Source organism: Hyla sarda, chromosome 11 (assembly GCF_029499605.1).
Source record: "Hyla sarda isolate aHylSar1 chromosome 11, aHylSar1.hap1, whole genome shotgun sequence".
NCBI classification, from domain to species: domain Eukaryota; kingdom Metazoa; phylum Chordata; class Amphibia; order Anura; family Hylidae; genus Hyla; species Hyla sarda.
Genome location: NC_079199.1, coordinates 99,219,150 through 99,246,384, shown reverse-complemented (window position 1 = coordinate 99,246,384; position 27,235 = coordinate 99,219,150). Strand labels below are relative to the sequence as shown.

The 27,235-nt window shown below is 43.5% G+C and overlaps 1 protein-coding gene across 1 annotated transcript in view; it reads left to right on the top strand.

Moving 5' to 3' along the window:
* The window catches only part of LOC130294978 (Fc receptor-like protein 5), a 74,077-nt gene extending 47,399 nt beyond the window's left edge, over positions 1–26,678 (top strand). Inside the window, exons 9-17 of the mRNA XM_056545136.1 lie at positions 2,150–2,404; positions 2,516–2,776; positions 12,146–12,427; positions 15,517–15,795; positions 18,203–18,478; positions 18,558–18,695; positions 20,352–20,423; positions 21,797–21,822; positions 24,863–26,678. Of these exons, the coding sequence (XP_056401111.1) occupies positions 2,150–2,404; positions 2,516–2,776; positions 12,146–12,427; positions 15,517–15,795; positions 18,203–18,478; positions 18,558–18,695; positions 20,352–20,423; positions 21,797–21,822; positions 24,863–24,991 (1,718 nt within the window). The 3' untranslated portion in view covers positions 24,992–26,678. The remainder of the gene's footprint in view (positions 1–2,149; positions 2,405–2,515; positions 2,777–12,145; positions 12,428–15,516; positions 15,796–18,202; positions 18,479–18,557; positions 18,696–20,351; positions 20,424–21,796; positions 21,823–24,862) is intronic.
* The last annotated feature ends 557 nt before the right edge of the window (positions 26,679–27,235 follow it).

The following is a 27,235-nucleotide window of genomic DNA, read 5'->3' as shown; positions in this document are numbered from 1 at the left end:
GGCGGAGGAAAGATAATAGGTGGAGGAAAGATATTAGGCAGAGGAAAGATAAGATAATAGGCAGAGGAAAGATAAGATAATAGGCGGAGGAAAGATAAGATAATAGGCGGAGGAAAGATAATAGGCGGAGGAAAGATAAGATAATAGGCGGAGGAAAGATAATAGGCGAAGGAAAGATAAGATAATAGACGGAGGAAAGATAATAGGTGGAGGAAAGATAAACGGCGGAGGAAAGATAAGATAATAGGCGGAGGAAAGATAATATAATAGGCGGAGGAAAGATAAGATAATAGGCGGAGGAAAGATAAACGGCGGAGGAAAGATAAGATAATAGGCGGAGGAAAGATAATATAATAGGCGGAGGAAAGATAAGATAATAGGCGGAGGAAAGATAAACGGCGGAGGAAAGATAAGATAATAGGCGGAGGAAAGATAAGATAATAGGCGGAGGAAAGATAAGATAATAGGCGGAGGAAAGATAAACGGCGGAGGAAAGATAAGATAATAGGCGGAGGAAAGATAATAGGCGGAGGAAAGATAAGATAACAGGCGGAGGAAAGATAAGATAATAGGCGGAGGAAAGATAAGATAATAGGCGGAGGAAAGATAAGATAATAGGCGGAGGAAAGATAATATAATAGGCGGAGGAAAGATAAGATAATAGGCGGAGGAAAGATAAACGGCGGAGGAAAGATAAGATAATAGGCGGAGGAAAGATAAGATAATAGGCGGAGGAAAGATAAGATAATAGGCGGAGGAAAGATAAACGGCGGAGGAAAGATAAGATAATAGGCGGAGGAAAGATAATAGGCGGAGGAAAGATAAGATAACAGGCGGAGGAAAGATAAGATAATAGGCGGAGGAAAGATAAGATAATAGGCGGAGGAAAGATAATAGGTGGAGGAAAGATAAGATAATAGGCAGAGGAAAGATAAGATAAGCGGCGGAGGAAAGATAAGATAATAGGCGGAGGAAAGATAAGATAAGCGGCGGAGGAAAGATAAGCGGGGGGTTGCAGGAGATTACCGGGCAGGGGGGAGATGAGCTGGGGGGACTGGTGGCAGAGGAAAGATAAGTGTGGGTGGGTGTGTGTGTGTGGGGGGGGGGGGGGGTTGCGGCAGATGACCAGGCAGGGGGGAGATGAATGGATTGGGGGGGAGAGATGACCAGGGGGAGATGAGCGGTGGGGGGGGAGTCTGCGGGAGATGACCGTGGGGTGGGGGGGTAAAACGAAGCCCGGGTGGCTGCACAGTGATGCCAGCCCGGGCTCCTTTGTACAGCTGTGATTTCATATTTCCCGCTGTAGCTGTGGTCTCGGCTCTTGGCAGGAAATATGAACAACTGCTCTCCAAAGCAAGTTTTGTAAGCCAGCTCCAGACTTTCTTACATTTACGCTGCTTTGGAGGCGGTTGCAACTTTTTGTCAGACTTTCGCACTTGATAAATCCCTGACCACTGCAAAGTGAAAACTGAAATTTGCTTTGGTAAGCTGTTTTGTTCATTTTAGCTTACAGCCAAAAGTCGCACAGAAATTTGTTTAGGTGCACGTGCGACTTTTTGTGCGACTTTTGTAAGCAAAAAAACTGTTCTAAATCCCTTGATAAATCTCCCCCTAGATCATTAAGTTCTGACAGTTTGAAATGAATGGGGTCCATGCTTCTTCAAGCACGAATATGTTGGCATAACATTTTGCCTTGGAAGACACAAATGTGGTGTGTGCTCATCCTAATACAAATATACAAGTGGGTAGAGAGTATAGATCTGTTAGGACCTCATACTGAGGATCTAATATAACAACCATCATAGTGACCGGTTCTCTATAAGATCAGTGATGGGTCATGTGATCAGGGATTTAGCTGTAGATCTGGTTGAGTCTATGTGGACGGTACATTATGTACATTGTGAGATCTTATTCTGTACTATGAAGAGGTATGAAGAATGTGCAGGTCATTGGGGGAGGTTTATCAAAAACTGTGCAGAGGAAGGGTGGTGCAGTTGCCCATGGCAACCAATCAGATCGCTTCTTTCGTTTTTAAAGAGACCTGTGAAAAATGAAAGAAGCGATCTGATTGCTGTTCCTCTACACTGATTTTGATAAATGCCCCTGATTGTGTCTATAATTCCTCTATATAATACATGATGTCTTCTAGGAGCTGCCATCAGACCTGTGGTCGCCTTCACTCCAGACTACAGGAAGATATTTACTACAGAGAAGATAACAATGACCTGTGATGTGGGATCTATAGGAGAGGAGCTGAGGTATCACTGGTACAAGGACCAAAAATATCTAGACAATGGAAATTCCTATATAATACAAAATGCTGAAAGATCACAGAGTGGAAGTTACCAATGTGAGACCAGTAATGGAGAGAGAAGTGACCCTGTTAGACTGGATGTTATTAATGGTGAGTAAATCTACCAGATCACACATATACAGAAAGGGTAACAAGTTGTATCACACACAGACTGAGGAGAGATATATATCTCACCTCATCTTATCTCATGTTATATTACAGATTATGTCATCCTGCAGATCCCTCTATATGTCTATGAAGGAGATGAAATAAAGATAAGATGTCACCACTATCCTGGATATGATGGAGGACGGACAAGATTTTATAAAGATAACAGAATCATCAGAGACTGGACATATAGTGCAGAATATTCTATAGGAAATGTAGACAGGAAAACTACTGGAAAATATAAATGTGAAAAAGAAGTCTATCATCATGCGTGGTGGTACAAAGAAGAAGATGAAGCTTCTGTATCAGTAGAAGGTAAATCCAAGATCATTTATAGATTAATTATTCTGCAGCATTTATACAACTAAAATAGTGTCACATGGTGTCCTGAGGATTATCTCATGTAACATATGTGCAGTATATTGTTACGCCGAGCGCTCCGGGTTCCCGCTCCTCCCCGGAGCGCTCGCTTCTCCCCCTCCGCTGCAGCGCTCCGGTCACGTCCTATGACCCGGGGCGCTGCGATCCTGCTGCCAGCCGGGATGCGATTCGCGATGCGGGTAGCGCCCGCTCGCGATGCGCACCCCGGCTCCCCTACCTGACTCGCTCCCCGTCTGTTCTGTCCCGGCGCGCGCGGCCCCGCTCCCTAGGGCGCGCGCGCGCCGGGTCTCTGCGATTTAAAGGGCCACTGCGCCGCTGATTGGCGCAGTGGTTCCAATTAGGGTTATCACCTGTGCACTTCCCTATATTACCTCACTTCCCTTGCACTCCCTTGCCGGATCTTGTTGCCTTAGTGCCAGTGAAAGCGTTCCTTGTGTGTCCCTTGCCAGTGTTTCCAGACCTTCTGCCGTTGCCCCTGACTACGATCCTTGCTGCCTGCCCCGACCTTCTGCTACGTCCGACCTTGCTTCTGCCTACTCCCTTGTACCGCGCCTATCTTCAGCAGCCAGAGAGGTGAGCCGTTGCTAGTGGATACGACCTGGTCACTACCGCCGCAGCAAGACCATCCCGCTTTGCGGCGGGCTCTGGTGAAAACCAGTAGTGGCTTAGAACCGGTCCACTAGCACGGTCCACGCCAATCCCTCTCTGGCACAGAGGGTCCACTACCTGCCAGCCGGCATCGTGACAGTAGATCCGGCCATGGATCCCGCTGAAGTTCCTCTGCCAGTTGTCGCTGACCTCACCACGGTGGTCGCCCAGCAGTCACAACAGATTGCGCAACAAGGCCAACAGCTGTCTCAACTGACCGTTATGCTACAACAGTTGCTACCACAGCTTCAGCAGTCATCTCCTCCGCCAGCTCCTGCACCTCCTCCGCAGCGAGTGGCCGCTCCTGGGATACGCTTATCCTTGCCGGATAAATTTGATGGGGACTCTAAGTTTTGCCGTGGCTTCCTTTCCCAATGTTCCCTGCATCTGGAGATGATGTCGGACCTGTTTCCCACTGAAAGGTCTAAGGTGGCTTTCGTAGTCAGTCTTCTGTCCGGAAAAGCCCTGTCATGGGCCACACCGCTCTGGGACCGCAATGACCCCGTCACTGCCTCTGTACACTCCTTCTTCTCGGAAATCCGAAGTGTCTTTGAGGAACCTGCCCGAGCCTCTTCTGCTGAGACTGCCCTGTTGAACCTGGTCCAGGGTAATTCTTCCGTGGGCGAGTATGCCGTACAATTCCGTACACTTGCTTCAGAATTGTCCTGGAATAATGAGGCCCTCTGCGCGACCTTCAAAAAAGGCCTATCCAGCAACATTAAAGATGTTCTGGCCGCACGAGAAATTCCTGCTAATCTACATGAACTTATTCACCTAGCCACTCGCATTGACATGCGTTTTTCTGAAAGGCGTCAGGAACTCCGTCAAGATATGGACTCTGTTCGCACGAGGCGTTTCGTCTCCTCGGCTCCTCTCTCCTCTGGTACCCTGCAATCTGTTCCTGTGCCTCCCGCCGTGGAGGCTATGCAGGTCGACCGGTCTCGCCTGACACCTCAAGAGAGGACACGACGCCGTATGGAGAACCTCTGCCTGTACTGTGCTAGTACCGAACACTTCCTGAGGGATTGTCCTATCCGTCCTCCCCGCCTGGAAAGACGTACGCTGACTCCGCACAAAGGTGAGACAGTCCTTGATGTCTACTCTGCTTCTCCACGTCTTACTGTGCCTGTGCGGATGTCTGCCTCTGCCTTCTCCTTCTCTACAGTGGCCTTCTTGGACTCTGGATCTGCAGGAAATTTTATTTTGGCCTCTCTCGTCAACAGGTTCAACATCCCAGTGACCAGTCTCGCCAGACCCCTCTACATCAATTGTGTAAATAATGAAAGATTGGACTGTGCCATACGTTTCCGCACGGAGCCCCTTCTTATGAGCATCGGATCTCATCATGAGAGGATTGAACTTTTGGTCCTCCCCAATTGCACCTCGGAGATTCTCCTTGGACTTCCCTGGCTTCAACTTCATTCCCCAACCCTGGATTGGTCCACTGGGGAGATCAAGAGTTGGGGGTCCTCTTGTTCTAAGAACTGTCTAAAACCGGTTCCCAATAACCCTTGCCGTAACTCTGTGGTTCCTCCAGTAACCGGTCTCCCTAAGGCCTATATGGACTTCGCGGATGTTTTCTGCAAAAGACAAGCTGAGACTCTACCTCCTCACAGGCCTTATGATTGCCCTATCGACCTCCTCCCGGGTACTACTCCACCCCGGGGCAGAATTTATCCTCTCTCTGCCCCAGAGACTCTTGCCATGTCCGAATACGTCCAGGAGAATCTAAAAAAGGGCTTTATCCGTAAATCCTCCTCTCCTGCCGGAGCCGGATTTTTCTTTGTGTCCAAAAAAGATGGCTCCCTACGTCCTTGCATTGACTACCGCGGTCTTAATAAAATCACGGTTAAGAACCGCTACCCCTTACCCCTCATCTCTGAACTCTTTGATCGCCTCCAAGGTGCCCACATCTTCACTAAATTGGACTTAAGAGGCGCCTATAACCTCATCCGCATCAGAGAGGGGGACGAGTGGAAAACGGCATTTAACACCAGAGATGGACACTTTGAGTATCTGGTCATGCCCTTTGGACTGTGCAATGCCCCTGCCGTCTTCCAAGACTTTGTCAATGAAATTTTTCGTGATCTGTTATACTCCTGTGTTGTGGTATATCTGGACGATATCCTAATTTTTTCTGCCAATCTAGAAGAACACCGCCAGCATGTCCGTATGGTTCTTCAGAGACTTCGTGACAACCAACTCTATGCCAAAATTGAGAAATGTCTGTTTGAATGCCAATCTCTTCCTTTTCTAGGATATTTGGTCTCTGGCCAAGGACTACAGATGGATCCCGACAAACTCTCTGCCGTCTTAAATTGGCCACGCCCCTCCGGACTCCGTGCTATCCAACGCTTTTTGGGGTTCGCCAATTATTACAGGCAATTTATTCCACATTTTTCTACCATTGTGGCTCCTATCGTGGCTTTAACCAAGAAAAATGCTGATCCCAAGTCTTGGCCTCCTCAAGCAGAGGACTCCTTTAAACGACTCAAGTCTGCCTTTTCTTCGGCTCCCGTGCTCTCCAGACCTGACCCTTCCAAACCCTTCCTATTGGAGGTTGATGCCTCCTCAGTAGGAGCTGGAGCTGTTCTTCTACAAAAAAATCCTTCCGGGCATGCTGTCACTTGTGGTTTTTTCTCTAGGACCTTCTCTCCAGCGGAGAGGAACTACTCCATCGGGGATCGAGAGCTTCTAGCCATTAAATTAGCACTTGAGGAATGGAGGCATCTGCTGGAGGGATCAAGATTTCCTGTTATTATCTACACCGACCACAAGAACCTCTCCTACCTCCAGTCGGCCCAACGGCTGAATCCTCGCCAGGCCCGGTGGTCTCTGTTCTTTGCCCGATTTAATTTTGAGATTCACTTTCGTCCTGCCGATAAGAACATTAGGGCCGATGCTCTCTCTCGTTCCTCGGATGCCTCAGAAGTTGATCTCCCTCCGCAACACATCATTCCACCTGACTGCCTGATCTCCACTTCTCCTGCCTCCATCAGGCAGACTCCTCCAGGAAAGACCTTTGTTTCTCCACGCCAACGCCTCGGAATCCTCAAATGGGGTCACTCCTCCCATCTCGCAGGTCATGCGGGCATCAAGAAATCTGTGCAACTCATCTCCCGCTTCTATTGGTGGCCGACTCTGGAGACGGATGTTGGGGACTTTGTGCGAGCCTGCACTATCTGTGCCCGGGATAAGACTCCTCGCCAGAAGCCCGCTGGTTTTCTTCATCCTCTGCCTGTCCCCGAACAGCCTTGGTCTCTGATTGGTATGGATTTTATTACTGATTTACCCCCTTCCCGTGGCAACACCGTTATTTGGGTGATCGTTGATCGATTCTCCAAAATGGCACATTTCATCCCTCTTCCTGGTCTTCCTTCTGCGCCTCAGTTGGCTAAACAATTTTTTGTACACATTTTTCGTCTTCACGGGTTGCCTACGCAGATTGTTTCGGATAGAGGGGTCCAATTCGTGTCTAAATTCTGGAGAGCTCTCTGTAAACAACTCAAGATTAAATTAAATTTTTCCTCTGCATATCATCCCCAGTCCAATGGACAAGTAGAAAGAATTAACCAGATCCTGGGTGATTATTTGCGACATTTTGTTTCCTCCCGCCAGGATGACTGGGCAGATCTCCTTCCATGGGCCGAATTCTCGTATAACTTCAGGGTCTCTGAATCTTCCTCCAAATCCCCATTTTTCGTGGTGTACGGCCGTCACCCTCTTCCCCCCCTCCCTACCCCCTTGCCCTCTGGTCTGCCCGCTGTGGATGAAATTTCTCGTGACCTTTCCATTATATGGAGAGAGACCCAAAATTCTCTCTTACAGGCTTCTTCACGCATGAAGAGATTCGCAGATAAGAAAAGAAGAGCTCCCCCCGTTTTTTCCCCTGGAGACAAGGTATGGCTCTCCGCTAAATATGTCCGCTTCCGTGTCCCTAGCTACAAGTTGGGACCACGCTATCTGGGTCCTTTCAAAATTTTGTGTCAAATTAATCCTGTCTCTTATAAACTTCTTCTTCCTCCTTCTCTTCGTATCCCTAATGCCTTTCACGTCTCTCTTCTCAAACCACTCATCCTCAACCGTTTTTCTCCCAAATCTGTTCCTCCCACTCCTGTTTCCGGCTCCTCGGACGTCTTCTCGGTCAAGGAGATTTTGGCTACCAAAAAGGTCAGAGGAAAAAATTTTTTTTTAGTAGACTGGGAGGGTTGTGGTCCTGAAGAGAGATCCTGGGAACCTGAGGACAACATCCTTGACAAAAGTCTGCTCCTCAGGTTCTCAGGCTCCAAGAAGAGGGGGAGACCCAAGGGGGGGGGTACTGTTACGCCGAGCGCTCCGGGTTCCCGCTCCTCCCCGGAGCGCTCGCTTCTCCCCCTCCGCTGCAGCGCTCCGGTCACGTCCTATGACCCGGGGCGCTGCGATCCTGCTGCCAGCCGGGATGCGATTCGCGATGCGGGTAGCGCCCGCTCGCGATGCGCACCCCGGCTCCCCTACCTGACTCGCTCCCCGTCTGTTCTGTCCCGGCGCGCGCGGCCCCGCTCCCTAGGGCGCGCGCGCGCCGGGTCTCTGCGATTTAAAGGGCCACTGCGCCGCTGATTGGCGCAGTGGTTCCAATTAGGGTTATCACCTGTGCACTTCCCTATATTACCTCACTTCCCTTGCACTCCCTTGCCGGATCTTGTTGCCTTAGTGCCAGTGAAAGCGTTCCTTGTGTGTCCCTTGCCAGTGTTTCCAGACCTTCTGCCGTTGCCCCTGACTACGATCCTTGCTGCCTGCCCCGACCTTCTGCTACGTCCGACCTTGCTTCTGCCTACTCCCTTGTACCGCGCCTATCTTCAGCAGCCAGAGAGGTGAGCCGTTGCTAGTGGATACGACCTGGTCACTACCGCCGCAGCAAGACCATCCCGCTTTGCGGCGGGCTCTGGTGAAAACCAGTAGTGGCTTAGAACCGGTCCACTAGCACGGTCCACGCCAATCCCTCTCTGGCACAGAGGGTCCACTACCTGCCAGCCGGCATCGTGACATATATCAAGATCATACCAGTAGCTAAGAATTTCTACAACATGTCCACTTAGACAGGTTTTCCCACAAAATAAATAAATAAATAAAAAACGTATATTGTAAAATGTACCACTCTTCTAACTTTATAGTGTAATGTTTACAATTTTATCCTCTTTCCTCACAACTCTGTAGCTCTTCTCTTTCAGTCAATGGGCACCAATATGAACTATCGGGGAGATTTATTAAAACCTTTGCGGAGGAAAAGTTGACCAGTTGCCCATAGCAACCAATCAGTTTGTGTCCTTCATTTTAAAGAAAAAACCTCTGAGAAATAAAAGAAGCAATCTGATTGGTTACTATGGGCAACTTTTCCTCTGCACAGGTTTTGATAAATCTCCCCCGATGTGACCATCAAGCAGCCATATTTCCCAGAAGTGCATTGCAGTCTGGATCTTGCTAAGGGTACATTCAGATATCCAGCTGCCGGAAATTTCAAAACCGGGCACCGAATCTCATTCATTTAAATGCGCCGACCGGAGTCAGATAGTGACTCCGGTCGGCTCATTTACTCCGGTCGGCTCATTTTTGCCCCATATCCGGTTTTGTAGCTGGACTGAAAACTATGGTGTTCTGCGGTTTTCAGTCTGGCCACAAAACCAGATACAGGGCAAAAATTTTAAGGAAATCTGTCACCAGTGTCACCTGCACTAACCTGTTGGTACCGACAGATAGTGCAGGTGACACTGATGACAACGGTACTCACCTTGTCCCGTTCCGTGGTGGGGATCTAAGGTAATCTCCTCCTTATGCTTCGCTCCAGGCCCCCAGCTTGGGGAATGGGCGGAGCTTACTGATGTCCCCGCTACTGTTTTCTCACAGAGGGACCCAGCAGGGAGCAGCAGCGGTGACGGCACTAAGCTCCACCCATGCCCCTAAGTTCTCCTGTATTCCTCCCCTGACCTGCATAGAGAGTAATCCTTCACCTTTTTGGTTGTTAAAATGGTCCATTCTGCTTCCTTTTTGCTGGTGAATGGACCCTAAACAGGACGGAGCCAAGCGCAGTGTAAACAACCCCTACTAGGAGATGATTTGTTTGTTTATTTCGTTTATTTATTTATTTTTGCCAGAAATTTGACCTGTAAGGAAATTAGTTGATTTCTAACTTCTCATTTCTATAGTCACATGTTTATGTCAGAAAAGGTAAAAAGCTTATGAGAAATATATTGCTCAGGATCCTTCGAATTTCAGTTCGGTACATGAGCTGAACTTCCAATGAATCTGTATTGTATGAATGATGTAGATTCAGTTCGCCACAATTCATTTTACTTAGTAGAAGGAACATTTACTTACAACAGACTGGATGCAGATAGTTCTGTCACTGTCCTATTGATCTGAATAGGGTTTACAGAAATCTATGTAATTGCTGCAAAAGTTACCAATTCATATGAAGGGCTCTGATGTTTAGTTCCCAAAAAATTCTGCAATAAATCAATCACATGTGAATTCATTATTATGGATTTCTCCTTTCTTCACCGAATATTTCAAGGAGGTCGGATCTACAGCTGACACCAGTGGGGAGTACAATAACCTACAGGTATCAACCAGGAGAAGGATTGGAGAAATTGACTTCACCTTTAGGTGTTCCATTCAGTCCCATTGCCGCAGGTGTACAAAATCCAGTCCCCAGCACTGTAGTTGCCTTTACAGAAGAACCCCCTGATACTGGTGTGGTCCTGTAATAGGTGCCACCAGGGTAACAAGTGAGTTCCTGAAATTCAACAGCTCCTAAATTTAGAGGAGTGAAGCGGCCATCTATGGACTCTGGAGAAGAGGAAATTCTGTGGAGTGAGGGATCACACTTCTATTCTGGTGCCTCATGGACGAGTCTGGGTTTTGTAAATGCCAGGAGAAAGTTACCTGCTTGACTGGCCCCTTAGTTCCATCATAATACTTCAGCACACTCAGACATTTTAGACTATTGTATGCCTCCCACTTTACGGAAACATTTTGGTTTTGGCCCTTTTCAATTCTAGCCTGGATGTGCCTAGTGCACAAAGTAAGGTACATAAAGTCATGTTTTGGGAAAATCTGGTGTGGAAGAAGATGTCTGGCCACACAGTCCTCACCTCAACCCCATCCAACACCTTTGGGATGAACTACATGAGAGAATGTGAGCTGGGCATCTGCTTTGTAATCAATGCCTGATCTCACAAATGCTCATCTGGTTCTGGAGGAATGGGCAAAAATTCCTACAGATATCTCCAAAATCTTGTAGGAAGCCTTCACAGAAGAGTGGAAACTGTTCTTTTTTGTTGGTCTTTTTTCCTTTTCCAGTATACGATTAGTGCTTATCATCTGTATGGACGTTTATGTCTAGCTTAAATATAATACAGGAATGGGTTAAAGTTGTCGAAATCCTGGAATCCCTCCCAGGAAGTGACGACAGATGCCACTTTCCAGATGGAGGATGGGATTTTCTCTCCCGGATCATGTGCTGACACATGAGGAGTATAAAAGGTCAGCTTACATTCCCTCCTGTACCATGACTAAGGACCTATTGGTCCGAAACCTATTGGTCCGAAATGCGTCGGCGTAGGGGTTTTACCTTCACTGGGTGTTTTTTCTTTCACGCATCTTTTAAAATGGATTCATAAAATTTGGATTTTTTAATATTACATTTTTTTCCCTGGGAACTGGAACCCCCCCCCCCCCCTTTCTCTGATTCCATTACCTGGAAGCTGTTGTACCTGAAAAGGGAGGACCATCATAATAATGCCTATGGATTTAGAAAAGATGTCCTAATATCTCCTGTAGGTGGAATGTGTAGGCATCCTAATACTTTAGTCTATATAGTGTACCTCTTCGGACGTTCTATAGAAGAGACAATGTCCCTCTCACATGAACATCAACTCCACAACTATGGACAATTGACATTATGTTATTTAAAATATCATAGTGGTAGGATGAAGAGGCAAGAACAGGTGAGAAGCAGAATGACCCTTCTAAGATGCTACGCCGAAGAGGTTAAACATTTAAATTTCTAGAGCTATTCACAATTCCAAAAAGGAGATCCACTGCATATTTTTGACCTGTGACCCTGACATGTGACACAAGTCTTAGTCCGAACAGACTAGAGAGCTTCAGTTTACTTTCTACAGAAATAAGTGGGATATTCTAGTATACTTCATCCAATAAACATGAAGCTCAGAATGTTTAGTTGGAGGATTCTAGTAGACATTTCAGAGGACTTAAAACTTTAAATAACAAAGTTATAAAATTAATTACAACAACAACCCTATAAAATATATATGATATATACAAAACAATGTAAAGATATGCAAGAGCAATGAATGATTCCCAAGTGTCTCCAGCTTCTACAGATAAGGTTCATCAATGAAATAACCTAAAAGTTAATAAATAAAAAAGAGAAATAAATCACAAGAATTCTTGCGTCTGCAAAACTTCCAAAACTAACATTCTAGTGGACAACTGGTAAAGACGTTCTCATGTACCAGATCATCTCTGTTTTTCTCACCAAGTCTTCTCTGCATTCTCATATGTTGAAATGTTTCTCGTAACTATGATGTCAGAATGTTACTTCCTCCTACTAAATCTCCCCAGTAATATATTGTTATCACTTTGTTCCTTTTCTAGAACTGTTCACGACTCCAACAATAAAAGTGACCCCAGAACCATTTTTCGAGGGGAATAACATGACCCTAAAATGTGAGACAAGTCTCCCTCCTCCCAGACAGAACACACAACTGCGGGTTACTTTCTATAGAGAAGGACGGATTGTTCCGGGATCTGGTGTCAGTGATATCTATGGAGTCTACAATGTTCAGCTGGAGCATTCTGGGAAATATTCATGTGAAGTAGAAACTACAGATGGCCGAGTAAGGAAGAGAAGTGCAGAGCAAATTATCCAGATAGAGGGTGAGTATGGACACTGGTTATGTATGATACATGAGAATAATCCAGATAGAGGGTGAGTATGGACACTGGTTATGTATGATACATGGGAATAATCCAGATAGAGGGTGAGTATGGACACTGGTTATGTATGATCTATGGGAATAATCCAGATAGAGCGTGAGTATGGACACTGGTTATGTATGATACATGGGAATAATCCAGATAGAGGATGAGTATGGACACTGATTATGTATGATACATGGGAATAATCCAGATAGAGAATGAGTATGGACACTGGTTATGTATGATACATGGAAATAATCCATATAGAGGATGAGTATGGACACTGGTTATGTATGATACATGGGAATAATCCAGATAGAGGGTGAGTATGGACACTGGTTATTTATGATTCATGGTAATAATCCAGATAGAGGGTGAGTATGGACACTGGTTATGTATGATACATGGGAATAATCCAGATAGAGGATGAGTATGGACACTGGTTATGTATGATACATGAGAATAATCCAGATAGAGGGTGAGTATGGACACTGGTTATGTATGATACATGGAAATAATCCAGATAGAGGATGAGTATGGACACTGGTTATGTATGATACATGGGAATAATCCAGATAGAGGGTGAGTATGGACACTGGTTATTTATGATTCATGGTAATAATCCAGATAGAGGGTGAGTATGGACACTGGTTATGTATGATACATGGGAATAATCCAGATAGAGGGTGAGTATGGACACTGGTTATGTATGATACATGGGAATAATCCAGATAGAGGATGAGTATGGACACTGGTTATGTATGATCTATGGGAATAATCCAGATAGAGGGTGAGTATGGACACTGGTTATGTATGATACATGGAAATAATCCAGATAGAGGATGAGTATGGACACTGGTTATGTATGATACATGGGAATAATCCAGATAGAGGATGAGTATGGACACTGGTTATGTATGATACATGGCAATAATCCAGATAGAGGGTGAATATGGATACTGGTTATGTATAATACATGGGGATAATACAGATAGAGGATGAGTATGGACACTGGTTATGTATAATAAATGGGAATAATCCAGATAGAGGGTGAGTATGGACACTGGTTATGTATGATATATGGGAATAATCCAGATAGAGGTTGAGAATGGACACTGGTTATGTATGATACATGAGAATAATCCAGATAGAGGGTGAGTATGGACACTGGTTATGTATGATACCTGGGGATAAAACAGATAGAGGGTGAGTATGGACACTGGTTATGTATAATAAATGGGAATAATCCAGATAGACGTTGTGTATGGACACTGGTTATGTATGATATATGGGAATAATACAGATAGAGGATGAGTATGGTCACATGTTATGTATGATACCTGGGGATAATACAGATAGAGGATGAGTATGGACACTGGTTATGTATAATAAATGGGAATAATCCAGATAGACGTTGAGTATGGACACTGGTTAGGTATAATACCTGGGAATAATCCAGATAGAGGGTGAGTATGGACACTGATTATGTATGATACATGGGAATAATCCAGATAGAGGATGAGTATGGACGCTGGTTATGTATGATCTATGGGAATAATCCAGATAGAGGATGAGTATGGACACTGGTTATGTATGATACCTGGGAATAATCCAGATAGAGGGTGAGTATGGTCACATGTTATGTATGATACCTGGGGATAATACAGATAGAGGATGAGTATGGACACTGGTTATGTATAATAAATGGGAATAATCCAGATAGACGTTGAGTATGGACACTGGTTATGTATGATACATGGGAATAATCCAGATAGAGGATGAGTATGGACACTGGTTATGTATGATCTATGGGAATAATCCAGATAGAGGGTGAGTATGGACACTGGTTATGTATGATACATGGAAATAATCCAGATAGAGGATGAGTATGGACACTGGTTATGTATAATACATGGGAATAATCCAGATAGAGGGTAAGTATGGACACTGGTTATGTATGATACATGGGAATAATCCAGATAGAGGATGAGTATGGACACTGGTTATGTATGATACCTGGGAATAATCCAGATAGAGGGTGAGTATGGACACTGGTTATGTATGATATCTGGGAATAATACAGATAGAGGGTGAGTATGGACTGGTTATGTATGATACATGAGAATAATCCAGATAGAGGATGAGTATGGACACTGGTTATGTATGATACATGGGAATAATCCAGATAGAGGGTGAGTATGGTCACTGGTTGTGTATGATATATGGGAATAGTCCAGATAGAGGGTGAGTATGGTCACTGGTTGTGTATGATATATGGGAATAGTCCAGATAGAGGGGGAGTATGGTCACTGGTTATGTATGATACATGAGAATAATCCAGATAGAGGGTGAGTATGGACACTGGTTATGTATGATACATGGGAATAATCCAGATAGAGGGTGAGTATGGACACTGGTTATGTATGATACCTGGGAATAATCCAGATAGAGGGTGAGTATGGACACTGGTTATGTATGATACCTGGGAATAATCCAGATAGAGGGCGAGTATGGACACTGGTTATGTTTGATACATGAGAATAATACAGATAGAGGGTGAGTATGGACACTAGTTATGTATGATACATGGGAATAATCCAGATAGAGGGTGAGTATGGACACTTGTTATGTATGATACATGGGAATAATACAGATAGAGGGTGAGTAAGGACACTGGTTATGTATGATACATGGGAATAATACAGATAGAGGGTGAGTATGGACACTGGTTATGTATGATACATGGGAATAATACAGATAGAGGATGAGTATGGACACTGGTTATGTATGATACATGGGAATAATACAGATAGAGGATGAGTATGGACACTGGTTATGTATGATATCTGGGAATAATACAGATAGAGGGTGAGTATGGACACTGGTTATGTATGATACATGGGAATAATACAGACAGAGGGTGAGTATGGACACTGGTTATGTATAATACATGGGAGGACTTCTTACTCTACCGTGAGGGTGATAGAATTTAGATTTGGGAAAAGTATAAAATCACTGTCTATATTTTTCTCTCTCTTTCATGTTAGAACGATTTTCCCATCCATATATTACTGTGACCAATGATTTGCATGAAGGAGATCACATGACCCTGACATGTAGCACGACTCTTAGTCCAAACATAAAGCCTGCAGAAGTGCAGTTCGCTTTCTACAGAGATGGACGGAGGGTTCAGGAATTCACATCATCTAATAAATATGAAGTTCAGTCTGCTCACCTGGAGGATTCTGGGAATTATACCTGTGAAGTAAGAATCTCTGTCAGCCCTGGGATAAGGATTAGTAATGGGTCTAACATATTGGTAAAAGGTAAGAATTCCAAATATAAAATAACTGTATTAAAGGGGTACCCCCCTGGAAATTATTATTATTATTATTATTATTTTTTTATCAACTGGTGCCAGAAAGTTAAAATCTTAATCCTTCCAGTACTTATCAGCTGCTATGATCCCCAGGAAGTTATTTTCTTTTTGAATTTCCTTTCTGTCTGACCACAGTGCTCTCTGCTGACACCTCTGTGCATTTTAATATAGAAGGGAGAGAAAATGCAACAAGAGGTGCGCCCCTAGTGAGGACCGCTTTGAGGGTATATCAGAGCGGAGACAAAGAGGGGTCCTTACCCTTATGTGCTGCGCTCAGGGAACAACACCTACAGCGGTGTCTGGAGAGAAACAAAGCAGGACCACTGCCACGTGGAACTTCCCTGGGTGACGTCAGTCTATCCGGGGGAAATGCAATATGGAAATGTAAAATGAAGTTCCTCTAAATGAAGGTGCCTGCTGAAGATCCCTGTCCGGGAACAAAACGCGTTGCTAATAAAACACTAATACAATACTTGGGGACCAACCTCCTTTAGAGGAACTTCATTTTACAATTTCATATTACCTCTGTCCATTTTAGGAACTGTCCAGAGCAGGAGATATTTTCTATGGGGATTTGCTCCTACTCTGGACAGTTCCTGACATAGACAGAGGTGTCAGCAGAGAGCACTGTGGTCAGACAGAAAGGAAATTCAAAAAGAAAAGAACTTCCTGTGGATCATAACAGCAGCTGATAAATACTGGAAGGATTAAAACATTTTAATAGAAGTAATTTACAAATCTGTTTAACTTTCTGGCACCAGTTGATTTAAAAAATAAAATAAAATAATGTTTTCCAATGTAGTACCCCTTTAAAGCTGAACATTATTCAATGTTGAACCATTAGGGTTAGGTCTTATCATGTTAAATGTATTTAATTAGTCAAATGAAATAAGACATTGGAATCATTATCCAATGTCAGGACATACTGGAGACCACGTTTTTGCTATTTCCTTTTTTTCTCTTAAAGGGGTACTCCACTGCTCAGCGGGGCTATGACGTCGGGAGCTCGTGACGTCATAGCCCCGCCCTCTCATGATGGCATGCCCCGCCCCCTCAATGCAAGTCTACGGGAGGGGGCGTGACAACCATCACGCCCCCTCCCATAGACTTGCATTGAGGGGGCGGGGCGTGACACCATGGGGCGGGGCTATGACGTCACAAGCTCCCGGCGCTGGCTCCAGTGCTCAGAACAGTTTGTTCCAATGTAATGTAGAGAATAAGCATGGACTGTAAGAACAATCAAAAGATTGAAGGGTTTTGATTAGTAAACAAATTCAGATTTATTTGAATTAATGTTTTGGGATTTGCTTTGGGTTTCATTGAGAAGCCTAGCATATACTGTATACCTGACCGCTTAGCCTCAGAGACATGTGATAAGAAAACTATGCTGCCAGTTGTCCCCATGATAAAGCCACGCTCTAGTGGTGAAACACGTAGGGGTTGACAGGCTTAGATTTTAGCATTAGTCTCTAAGTCTCTGGAAGGTTAATTAGACAGTAGATAGGGAGCAAAGGTGTGGCTGGGGCCACAGATAGAGCCAGTGTCTGTTACCAGTGTTTAGTATTCAGTATTCAATCACCAGTACGCAACCATACACTTGATGCGGTATTTAAAGCTAAAATGGCCCTTGAGGAGGCTATAAATGTAGTTAATAAACTTATACATAAGTGTATGTGGTGTACATTAAGTATATTTTGTACAAGAACACTTTCTCTCTAATTTAAATGGGTTAAGGTCCAATTAAGAGACCAATAGAGATGCAGTTGTAATCTTTTTTGTTTTGGTACTCATCTGATCACATATAATTATGTTTTTTGAATCTTAATAAAAGTTATATTTTATTATAGACACATGATGCAGGAGGATTTCTTTGAACTCTTCTAAGGGTTTTCTGTTGTATGTGTAAAATATCGGTGACAGTCCTCCTGACCATTCGTGAGCTGAAAGCGCCCTGCCAACCAACTGCATCGCCAGCACTCACACCTCCTGGGTTGGGATATATAATCCAGAAGCTGCGCTGCTGCTTCACCAATGATTCATCTTCTTGCAAGCCTCAGCAGCATTTTGTGTTCTACTCAGCTTTCCGTTTGCCAGTGCCCTGACTTTAACGTCTGCATTCTGATTTTTTTGGACCTGATGTTGCTCTCTAGGTTCTTGCTTGTCCTGACTGTGCGTCTTTTGTGTGATTTTGTACTACGCTGCCTTCTTGGTTACTGACTTCTGGCTTGTCCCTGGTTAGCCCCTTGTTTACAGATTTTACTTATTCCTTCACTATTCATAAAATAAAAATGTTTTTCATTCTTTTGTGATTTGCTTATATATATTTATTTTTGGATTATTTCATTCTCTTCTAGAGCTCTTCTCTCCTCCAGTGCTGACAGTATTTCCAGACTTAGTCAATGAGGGTGATACCATGACCCTAATCTGTGACACCAATCTTAGTGACTATAGACAGGACACAGATCTGCAGTATGCCTTCTACAGAGATGGGAGAAAAGTCCAGGAATTCAACTTTTCGAAAGAGTATGAAGTTCAATTCAGTCAGGTGGAAAATTCTGGGACCTATACATGTGAGATCCGATCATCAACCAGCGGTGTAAAGAAGGAGAGTCAGAGACTTCCTATACAAGGTGAGAATTGTCTATCATCCTGTAATGGGCACTTACATTAGCCAAATATTATCTAATGTTGAAACGTGTCTCTCCATAGGGTCACAAGATTCTCCTCTAACAATGATACTATCTGTAAGTTTGGGGCTGTTACTACTCGTCATCATCACCCTCTTTATTTTCTTATATGTAAGTTATCGACACCGAACATCCAGAAAAAACCCTCAGCCAACAACAGGTAATAGGACATTCCACCATTTGGCCTATTCTTTTGTATTCGTTCATTATCTGCTGAGCTATCTCCATAGGCTTTGGGGTACAGTTGGTGACCATCTGGATCACCAGTTATTGAGCAGGGGACCTTTGGTAACATACCCCATCAGCTGGACCACATACATGGATTTACCAAGTCTCACTTGAGCTTGCTAAAAATATTCATTTTTAGTATAGGAAGCATAAAGTGGTCAATGAGGCATCCAACTTGGAAAGGATAGCTACAGAAAAAACAATAAAAAAAACTAGTGCATTACCCAGATATAAAAGAAGACTTAGAATAAGCAATTGAGTTTACCAGATTGTGTTGTGCTAAGAGCTCAACATCTCTATTAGCATGTCACAAAGACAGTGGCAAAGATTTATCAAACTGTGTGAGAGGAAAAGTGGAGGGATTTTCCCACAGCGACCAATCACAGTTCAGGTTTCACTTTACCAGAGCTCGTTAGCTGAGCTGTGATTGGTTACTGTAGGAAAATCACTCCATTTTTTTACTCAAACAGTTTGATAAATTTGGGCCAGTGTCGGTAAGCAGCCCTGGAAAAGCCCAATCTCTTCCAGAGTTTTGGCCATAGAATATGATAAATTGGAATGAAAAAACTGGAATGAAAAAATTTTAAACCAGAGTTATTTAAAAAAAAAAAGTAACATAATACAAGTCATAGCGCATCCAACTCGTTTTGAGTTCTTAATTAACTCTTTCTCAGGTGCGTACATAAATAAAACCATTAAAGGAGATGTCCGGTACAAATTCTTCTTATTCCATCCAAATTTTCATCCCCCTTAGAAGCGCGATTGTTATATATAATTTTCCTAGCATAAATAAAACCAGTCAAAAACAGATATATAAGACATCACCAGCAGGTCAAAGTGTGCCCAAGAAATGTTGGGGAATCACCCGTAGGTGGAGCGAGATGGCCGACAAATGGATGAGGTTAGATAGCAATATTATTAGAGGGGTACTCCGGTGCTCCAGCATTCTGAACAGCATTCTTCAGCACCATGCCCCGCATTGAGCCACACCCCCTCCATTCATGTCTATGGGGGGGGGGGGGGGGTTAAGGCCAACACACCCCCTCCCCATAGATATGAATGGAGGGGGCGTGGCGTAGTGTCACAAGGGTGTGGCCACGACGTCACAACCACTGCACAGAAACCCAGCGTTTGTTTAGAACATCGGGCACTGCGGGAGATCGCAGGAGCCCCAGCGGCGGGACCCCCATGATCAGACATCTTGTCCCCTATCCTTTGCATAGGGGATAAGGTGTCTGACAGCGGAGTACCCCTTTAAGAGCACAGGTTCGTAGGCAGAAAGTTTATAAATAAATATAAAAACTTTGCTCAGGTCTCCATACAAAAAACATATGTAGCAAAAGTAATAATTACTTGGTAATAAATAATAGATAATAATAATAATAATAATAAATAGTAACCACAAGGAGTACCAATCAGAACCATCTCATATGATTCAGTGACTAAAGATTCCTCATACTAAAACTGGACCTAGTCAGCCAGAATTGTTTATGATGACTAAACTTCAGTCTATTATCTCTGGTCAGATAAGGTTGGTGATGTGCTAGATGACCACTAAGCTGGTATTAATTGAGCGTTTCTTTTTCAGTCACTGAAAATGAACACTCTGATGAAGCTGAAGTAAATTATGCGGTCCTCAGCATAGCTAGGAGACCACAAAGTAAGTATTTTCAGCACACCTTTATCTATATACACCTTCATCATCCATTTTTTGAGCTAATTTCTTCCAAAAAAAGCGCCACCCCTGTCATCAGGTTGTCTGTGGTATTACAACATGATTCCATTCACTTCAATAAAGAAATTAGCTTTGTTTTTCTCAAAATATAGACTTGCACTTAAAGCTCTAAACGATCACCGGGTGAAGCAGGGAGATCGCGGGGTTCCCACCTTCGGATAGAGGATAAGATGTCTTGTCGCGGGGGTCTGGCCACTGGGGACCCCTGTGATCTTAGCAGCGGCACCTCCGTGCTGGATGACTGGCGATGCGGAGGCTCATTACATCCGTGATGTCACAGCCATGCCGATCAGGCATCTTATCCCCTATCCTTTGGATAAGGGATAAGATGTCTAGGGACAGAGTACCCCTTTAAGTAACCAGCTCGTCTAGTGGGTGCAATGCTGTGTCCTACAATACCTCTTGTACTGTACTTCAGAAAGTAGAATTACATTTCTAGTGTGATATTCGTGCAATGTATCCATACACAACTGGCTATATATATTACATAATTGGCATACACCAGTTGTCAGGGAAAAGAGGTGGAAAGCTGGAATAAAGCTGGAATGGAGACAACCGTGAAATAATAAATCGGGCCAGTTAAATTGGTTCAAGAGAAAGTCCTCGGCTTTGGCTAAATAAGAAAATTACCTGGTTGTGATGTCACTTCTATCGCCGATTGATTAAACAGTTCTACAAGAGAGAAAAATAACAGGGAATTTGCAGGAAATAATATAAGACAAAAATTATCTTCTGGCATATAGGTACATATCAGAAGGGGGCGTGACGATCCTATATACAAAATACATTTATTTTTTTATTGGAAAATGGGAAAAGGAGGGCAATTCTGATTTTTATTAGGGGGGGGGATTTTTTTTTACATTCATGTTTACATTTTTTTTAGTCCTCCTAGGAGCCTATTATTAACAATTAAATAATATGCATTGCATTGATCTGTGAGATACTTATGGAACACATTGCTAAAAGCTATAAATGGCTGATCCTGCATACTTGGTTCTTTCTGCATGTTCTGTAACATCACAGCAGGTTACATGACTAACTAAAACATTTCGCCAAAATTGTCCCTTCTCTCACTTTGTACATAATATCACAATCTTGGTTAACATGGACTTTTTCTCACATGATCAGAGAATAATCACTTTACTGATCCACATCTGCTCATTTTGCCATGACTATATACATAGAAACATGTACGTCCTCCTCTGTATAGTGAATAAGTCCCAGTTGACTAAAGGGCCTAATTTCATATCCAAAATAATTCTTATCTTATCTTAATTTTTTCATTGTTCATTTTCTAGGTGTTTTACCAATCGACAATGGATCTGTAAGTAATGCAAATGTCTTCATTGAGTATTCTAGATGGCATGAAGTCATATATACCCCCTCGATCTCCCTGCTGACCTGTGTCGGTGCAGCACCGGAGGCTCGTGACCACGCCAACTCAATGCAAGTCTATGGGAGGGGGCGTGACGGACGTCACGCCCCCTACCTTGAACTTGCACTGAGGGGGCATGGCCATGACATCACTAGCCTTCACCCCGCATTGCCAGTCATCCAGCACGGAGCAAAGTTCGCCTCCGTGCACCGGATGTCTGGGGTGCTACAGCCGAGATCGCGGTGGTCCCCAGATGCGGGACCCCGGTGATCAGACATCTTATCCCCTATCCTTTGGATAGAGGATAAGATATCTAGGGGCGGAGTACCCCTTTAATGGTTATGGATAACTCTTCGATCAATGTCAGATATGTGTATGAACAGGAATAAAAGCATCTCTGGTATAAGCAGTGAACTGCTACTGCTGTTGTTGACAAGCTAAGGTAAAGGGGGCGGAGGGGATTACATCACAAAAGCATCTCTGGTCTAAGCAGTTAACTGCTGATGTTTGCAAGATAAAGCAATGGGGGACAAATTACAGGTAGGAATGGGTTACATCACAAAACATCTATGGTATAAGCAGTGAACTGCTGCTGTTGATGATGAAGATGACAAGCCACACATGGCCATCAGAAGTTTGTGGGTGGTAAGAGATAAGCCTTAGTTTTACCTTTCATGCATAGTGGACTTTCTGGAGCATAGCCTATGACCACCATTGGTACATACGATGCCTATGCCCCTAGAATTCGTAATATCTTGACTAGATACTGGGGCCTATTGAAGTCCGACCCAGATTTAAGGGAAGTCGTAGCAGACTGGTCCAGTGTGACATACAGACGGGGACAAAATCTCTGCGATTTACTGGTGCACAATAACCAACAAGACAGACGTACATTAGAGCGATCGAGCATTTGGCTACCATTACGTCAGGCTCCTTTCCTTGTGGCCTTTGCTCTTCATGCAAATATATGACCAAAACCACTTTGTCCCCTGGATGGACGAAAATATGAGGTTAGAAAATTCATAAATGGCAGTTCTTGTAATGTAATATACATCGCATATTGTCCCTGCCCTAAACTATATGTAGGGGAAACTATCCAAGAACTGAGGAAGAGGATTAGTAAACACATAAGTACCATCAGGGCAAAGGCAGACACCCCTATTGCAAGACATGTGATTACTAAACATGGTGGAAACCTAGAAGCCATAAAATTCTGGGGTCTGATGAAATTTGAAATAGGACCAAGAAAGGGTGACATTAATAAGACCCTTTTGAAAGAAGAAGCCAAATGGATATATATCGACTAAACAGTCTAAATCCAGGAGGACTCAATGAGGGGGTTCTCATTCTCTGCATTCCTAGACCAATAATCGCTTGTAAAATAAAAGTGTACAGCAAAATGGAACCACTGACTAGAATAAACACAATGGCCCTGATTTACTAAGAGTGTTGTGTTGGTTTCTTTGTGGGTTTTTATTCCCCACAATTTATTTTCCACAATATTTACTAAGGTTTCCCTACATTTTCCACTTTCCCTACACTTTGCTTTTTTTACACATGTTCTGATCTGTGGGGTTTTCCTCAGCTCAAATCCACCACATTTTATGTGGAAACCTTAGTAAATATGTTGTTTTTTTGTGAAAATGTCGGGAACACGCCCCTTTTCGGTGACCACGCCCCTTTCCCAACAGCCACACCCCTTTTTGGGGTTTTCTTAGCAAAATGGAGAGTTAATCAGGGATATTTTCAATTCTGGCGCAAATTCTGGCGCAAAATCTGGCGCAGACACAATTTCTGGCGCAATGTGACAGAATCTGGCGCACAACACAAAACATGTGGGGTTTGCAATAGTAAATGAGGGCCAATGATTGAAAAAGAAACAGTGTCGGAATAAGAGTGACTAAGGGTAAAACAATGCTACACAGCAAGTATAAATCATGAAATGATAACAATAACCAAGAACCAAAACTCCTAATTACCTACTTACCTGTAGAAGAATGGATATGGAACGGATGAGATGAGGATGGATTCACATGGGGGTGAGGCGTAGATGTGGAAGAGGAGAAGGCCTGGCTCCTTCTGAAGAGAAAAGGGGGAATTTGGAAGAAGGGTACCAAAAACTAAATTTGGCTGACATCGCCCTAGAAGTGAGAATGAAGATCAGTATGACAAAATAAGAATTTGTAACAAAACAAAGAACATATTAGAACAGAATACAATAATTATCGAAACAGAAAGTAATAAATTGATGGGATCAATAAACAACATATCTACAGGTATCAACAAGTCTACATATACTTATATAAATATAAATAACCCAAAAAAAATCAATACTAATTTGAAGCAATGGTCTCCCCCCCCCCCCCTTCCCAAACCTGCCTGCCAAGCACCTTCTAAGTGCATCCTCTTTTAAACGGATACTCCGCCCCTAGACATCTTATCCCCTATCCAAAGAATAGGGGATAAGATGTCTGATCGCGGGGGTCCCACTGCTAGGACCCTGTGATCTCTGTGCAGCACCCGGCATTTGTTTAGAACGCTGGGTGTGGGCGCTGGGTCGTGTCGTCACTGCCACACCCCATATGATGTCACACCATGCCCCCTCAATGAAAGTCTATGGGAGGGGGCGTGACTGCTGTCACGCCCCCTCCCATAGACTTGCATTGAGGGGGCGTGGTGTGATGTCACAAAGGGCGTGATTGTGCGACACCACCTCGCCGCCTGCTCCAAGCATTTGAAACAAAATGTTCCGAACTCTGGGGCAGCGGAGTACCCCTTTAAGATGATCTGGTGTTTTGATCTGTTCTTGTAGAAACAAGTATGACCATTTTTCTGTGGTATCTATTGTGGACAATGTGGTGAAGACACGTGTGACCTCCTATCATCTGCTTTCACTTTCACTTTCACATAGGCTGTCACCATTCATGTTATGCTTGTAGACCTTTGCCAAGCCCACCCGTCTAATAAACATATTTTTATTCTATATTAGGATGTTGTCTACGCGGAAGTAAACTCCAAGGCTAAACGCCAAGTCAAAGGTTCTCATGGAACGTCTGAACCTTCATCCGACATCTATCAGAATATCGGCTCCTACAGAGGGAATCGTCTCCAGATGTGACCATCAAGAATAAAATGGACAAATTATCTGTAAATTCTTCTCTATAATAAGTTGTACACCGAAATAACATTTTGGGTTGAAACCGAAAATTTAGGATGTGCTTAGCCGAAAACCGAAAATGCTTGCGTCCCCCCCCCCTTTTTTTTCTTTTAATTTAAATGTAGTTCTAGTTTCAGACCCAAAAGCTGTGTCAAGGCATGCTGGGAGTTGGGACAACCCCTTTAAACCCTGGTGTGACTACAATCCTACGGGCTCCAGGGGAAATTTTGGAACAGCAGGAACCCATTAAGCAGACATCTCGTGGCCTCAGATTTCCACCCTTTGTGTTTTTCTTTTTTAATTCTTTATTTGATTTTTAAGCAACATTACCCACCCCTTGTGATTCCCACCTCTTGTGACCCAGAATGACCCCCCCCCCCCCCCCAAACCCATGTAAATTCTGACACCTGAGACAATGGGCTGAAAACTTTATTTTTTTTATACTGGCCAGAGACCACAATTCCCTATTTAGACTCACCTTTTATACACATGGATAGATAGATAGATAGATAGATAGATAAACAGATGGATGGATAGATAGATAGATAGATACTGTAGATAGATAGATATTAGATAGATATGAGATAGATAGATAGATATGAGATAGATTGATAGATATGAGATAGATAGATAGATATGAGATAGATAGATATGAGATAGATAGATAGATAGATATGAGATGGATATATATATGAGATAGATAGAAATTAGATAGATAGATAGATAGTAGCAAAATATGATGCAGCACTCCACAAGTTGCAAATAAAGGGTGGCTTTATTCCATCATGTGCATAGACAACGTTTCACCAGTCTCACACTGGCTTTTTCAAGTGATAGATAGATAGATATGAGATAGATAGATATGAGATAGATAGATAGATATGAGATAGATATATATGAGAAAGATATATATATATGAAATAGATAGATATGAGATAGATAGATAGATATGAGATAGATAGGTGGTGTCCCGATACCATATTGCATACCGTACCTTGTGTGGTGGTCCCCAAAGTCAGAGTTCCTATGTTCAGGTAGGGTCCCCCAGGTGGGGCAGCCCCTAGTCGCCTCCTCCTACTCTAATTATATGATGTGTATATGTATATAATTAATAATGTGTATATTTAATATAAGGTATATTAGTGTATTTACCTTGTTTAGCGTCAAAGGACCTTCGGTCATGTGACTATGTTAATTCCTCTATAGTATGTTGGAGGTCCTTGGGTCACATGTTTACCCATAACTCTCTGTAGAGAAGATTGACAGTTGTTATGGACCAGTGAGCTTAAGTCCAGCCCCTGCCCATATAAGGGAGCTGTAGCCAATTACTACTCTCTTAGGTTGCTGCTCTCGTGGATGCCGGACTACCAGGACGGATCTGCGCAACTTTCAAAGACACGCTAGGCCAGAAAACCTACCGGCCTCAGCCTGAAACGAAACCGTGAGTTAACATCTAAATCCCTGTTAAAGCTAGCGTGATTACTGGACCGAATATAAACCCCTAAATCCAGAGGATCACCGCAGAATTACCTTCTTAAGCTCAATAGACTCACGAGGTCCCAACCACTTGTCAATCTCTAATAGACTCTGTTATATGTACTGTTCCTGTTCATTATTGCCTAAAATCTTCAGTAAAAGTTCCGACAAGTTTCTGCAAATCTCCGGTTGTGGACAATCAATTATTTCCTATCTCCCTATCGCTCTTGGGACGGGTGGCGGTAGGACAAGCATACAGAGAATAGCCCCTCACCCTGGCGTCACGAATAGAAAGGGTTAAGCAAGCACCCTTAGTAACCGCACAGCTACACTCCCCATACCCAACTCCCCCAGGCTACCACAGATAGATATGAGATAGATAGATATGAGATAGATAGATGGATAGATATGAGATAGATAGATATGAGATAGATAGATATGAGATAGATAGATATGAGATAGATACATATGAGATAGATAGATATGAGATAGATACATATGAGATAGATAGATAGATATGAGATAGATAGATATGAGATATATAAATATATAGATAGATATGAGTTAGATATGTGATATCTATCTATCTATCTATCTGATTTCCATCCATCCATATCTTTATCTATATTTTATAGTCTCCTAACATATGGAGATAGTCTGTGCCCCACCTCAGGGGTGTGTTAACTAGATGCTGCCACAAGGGGGCACCATATGACATAACTTCAGAAC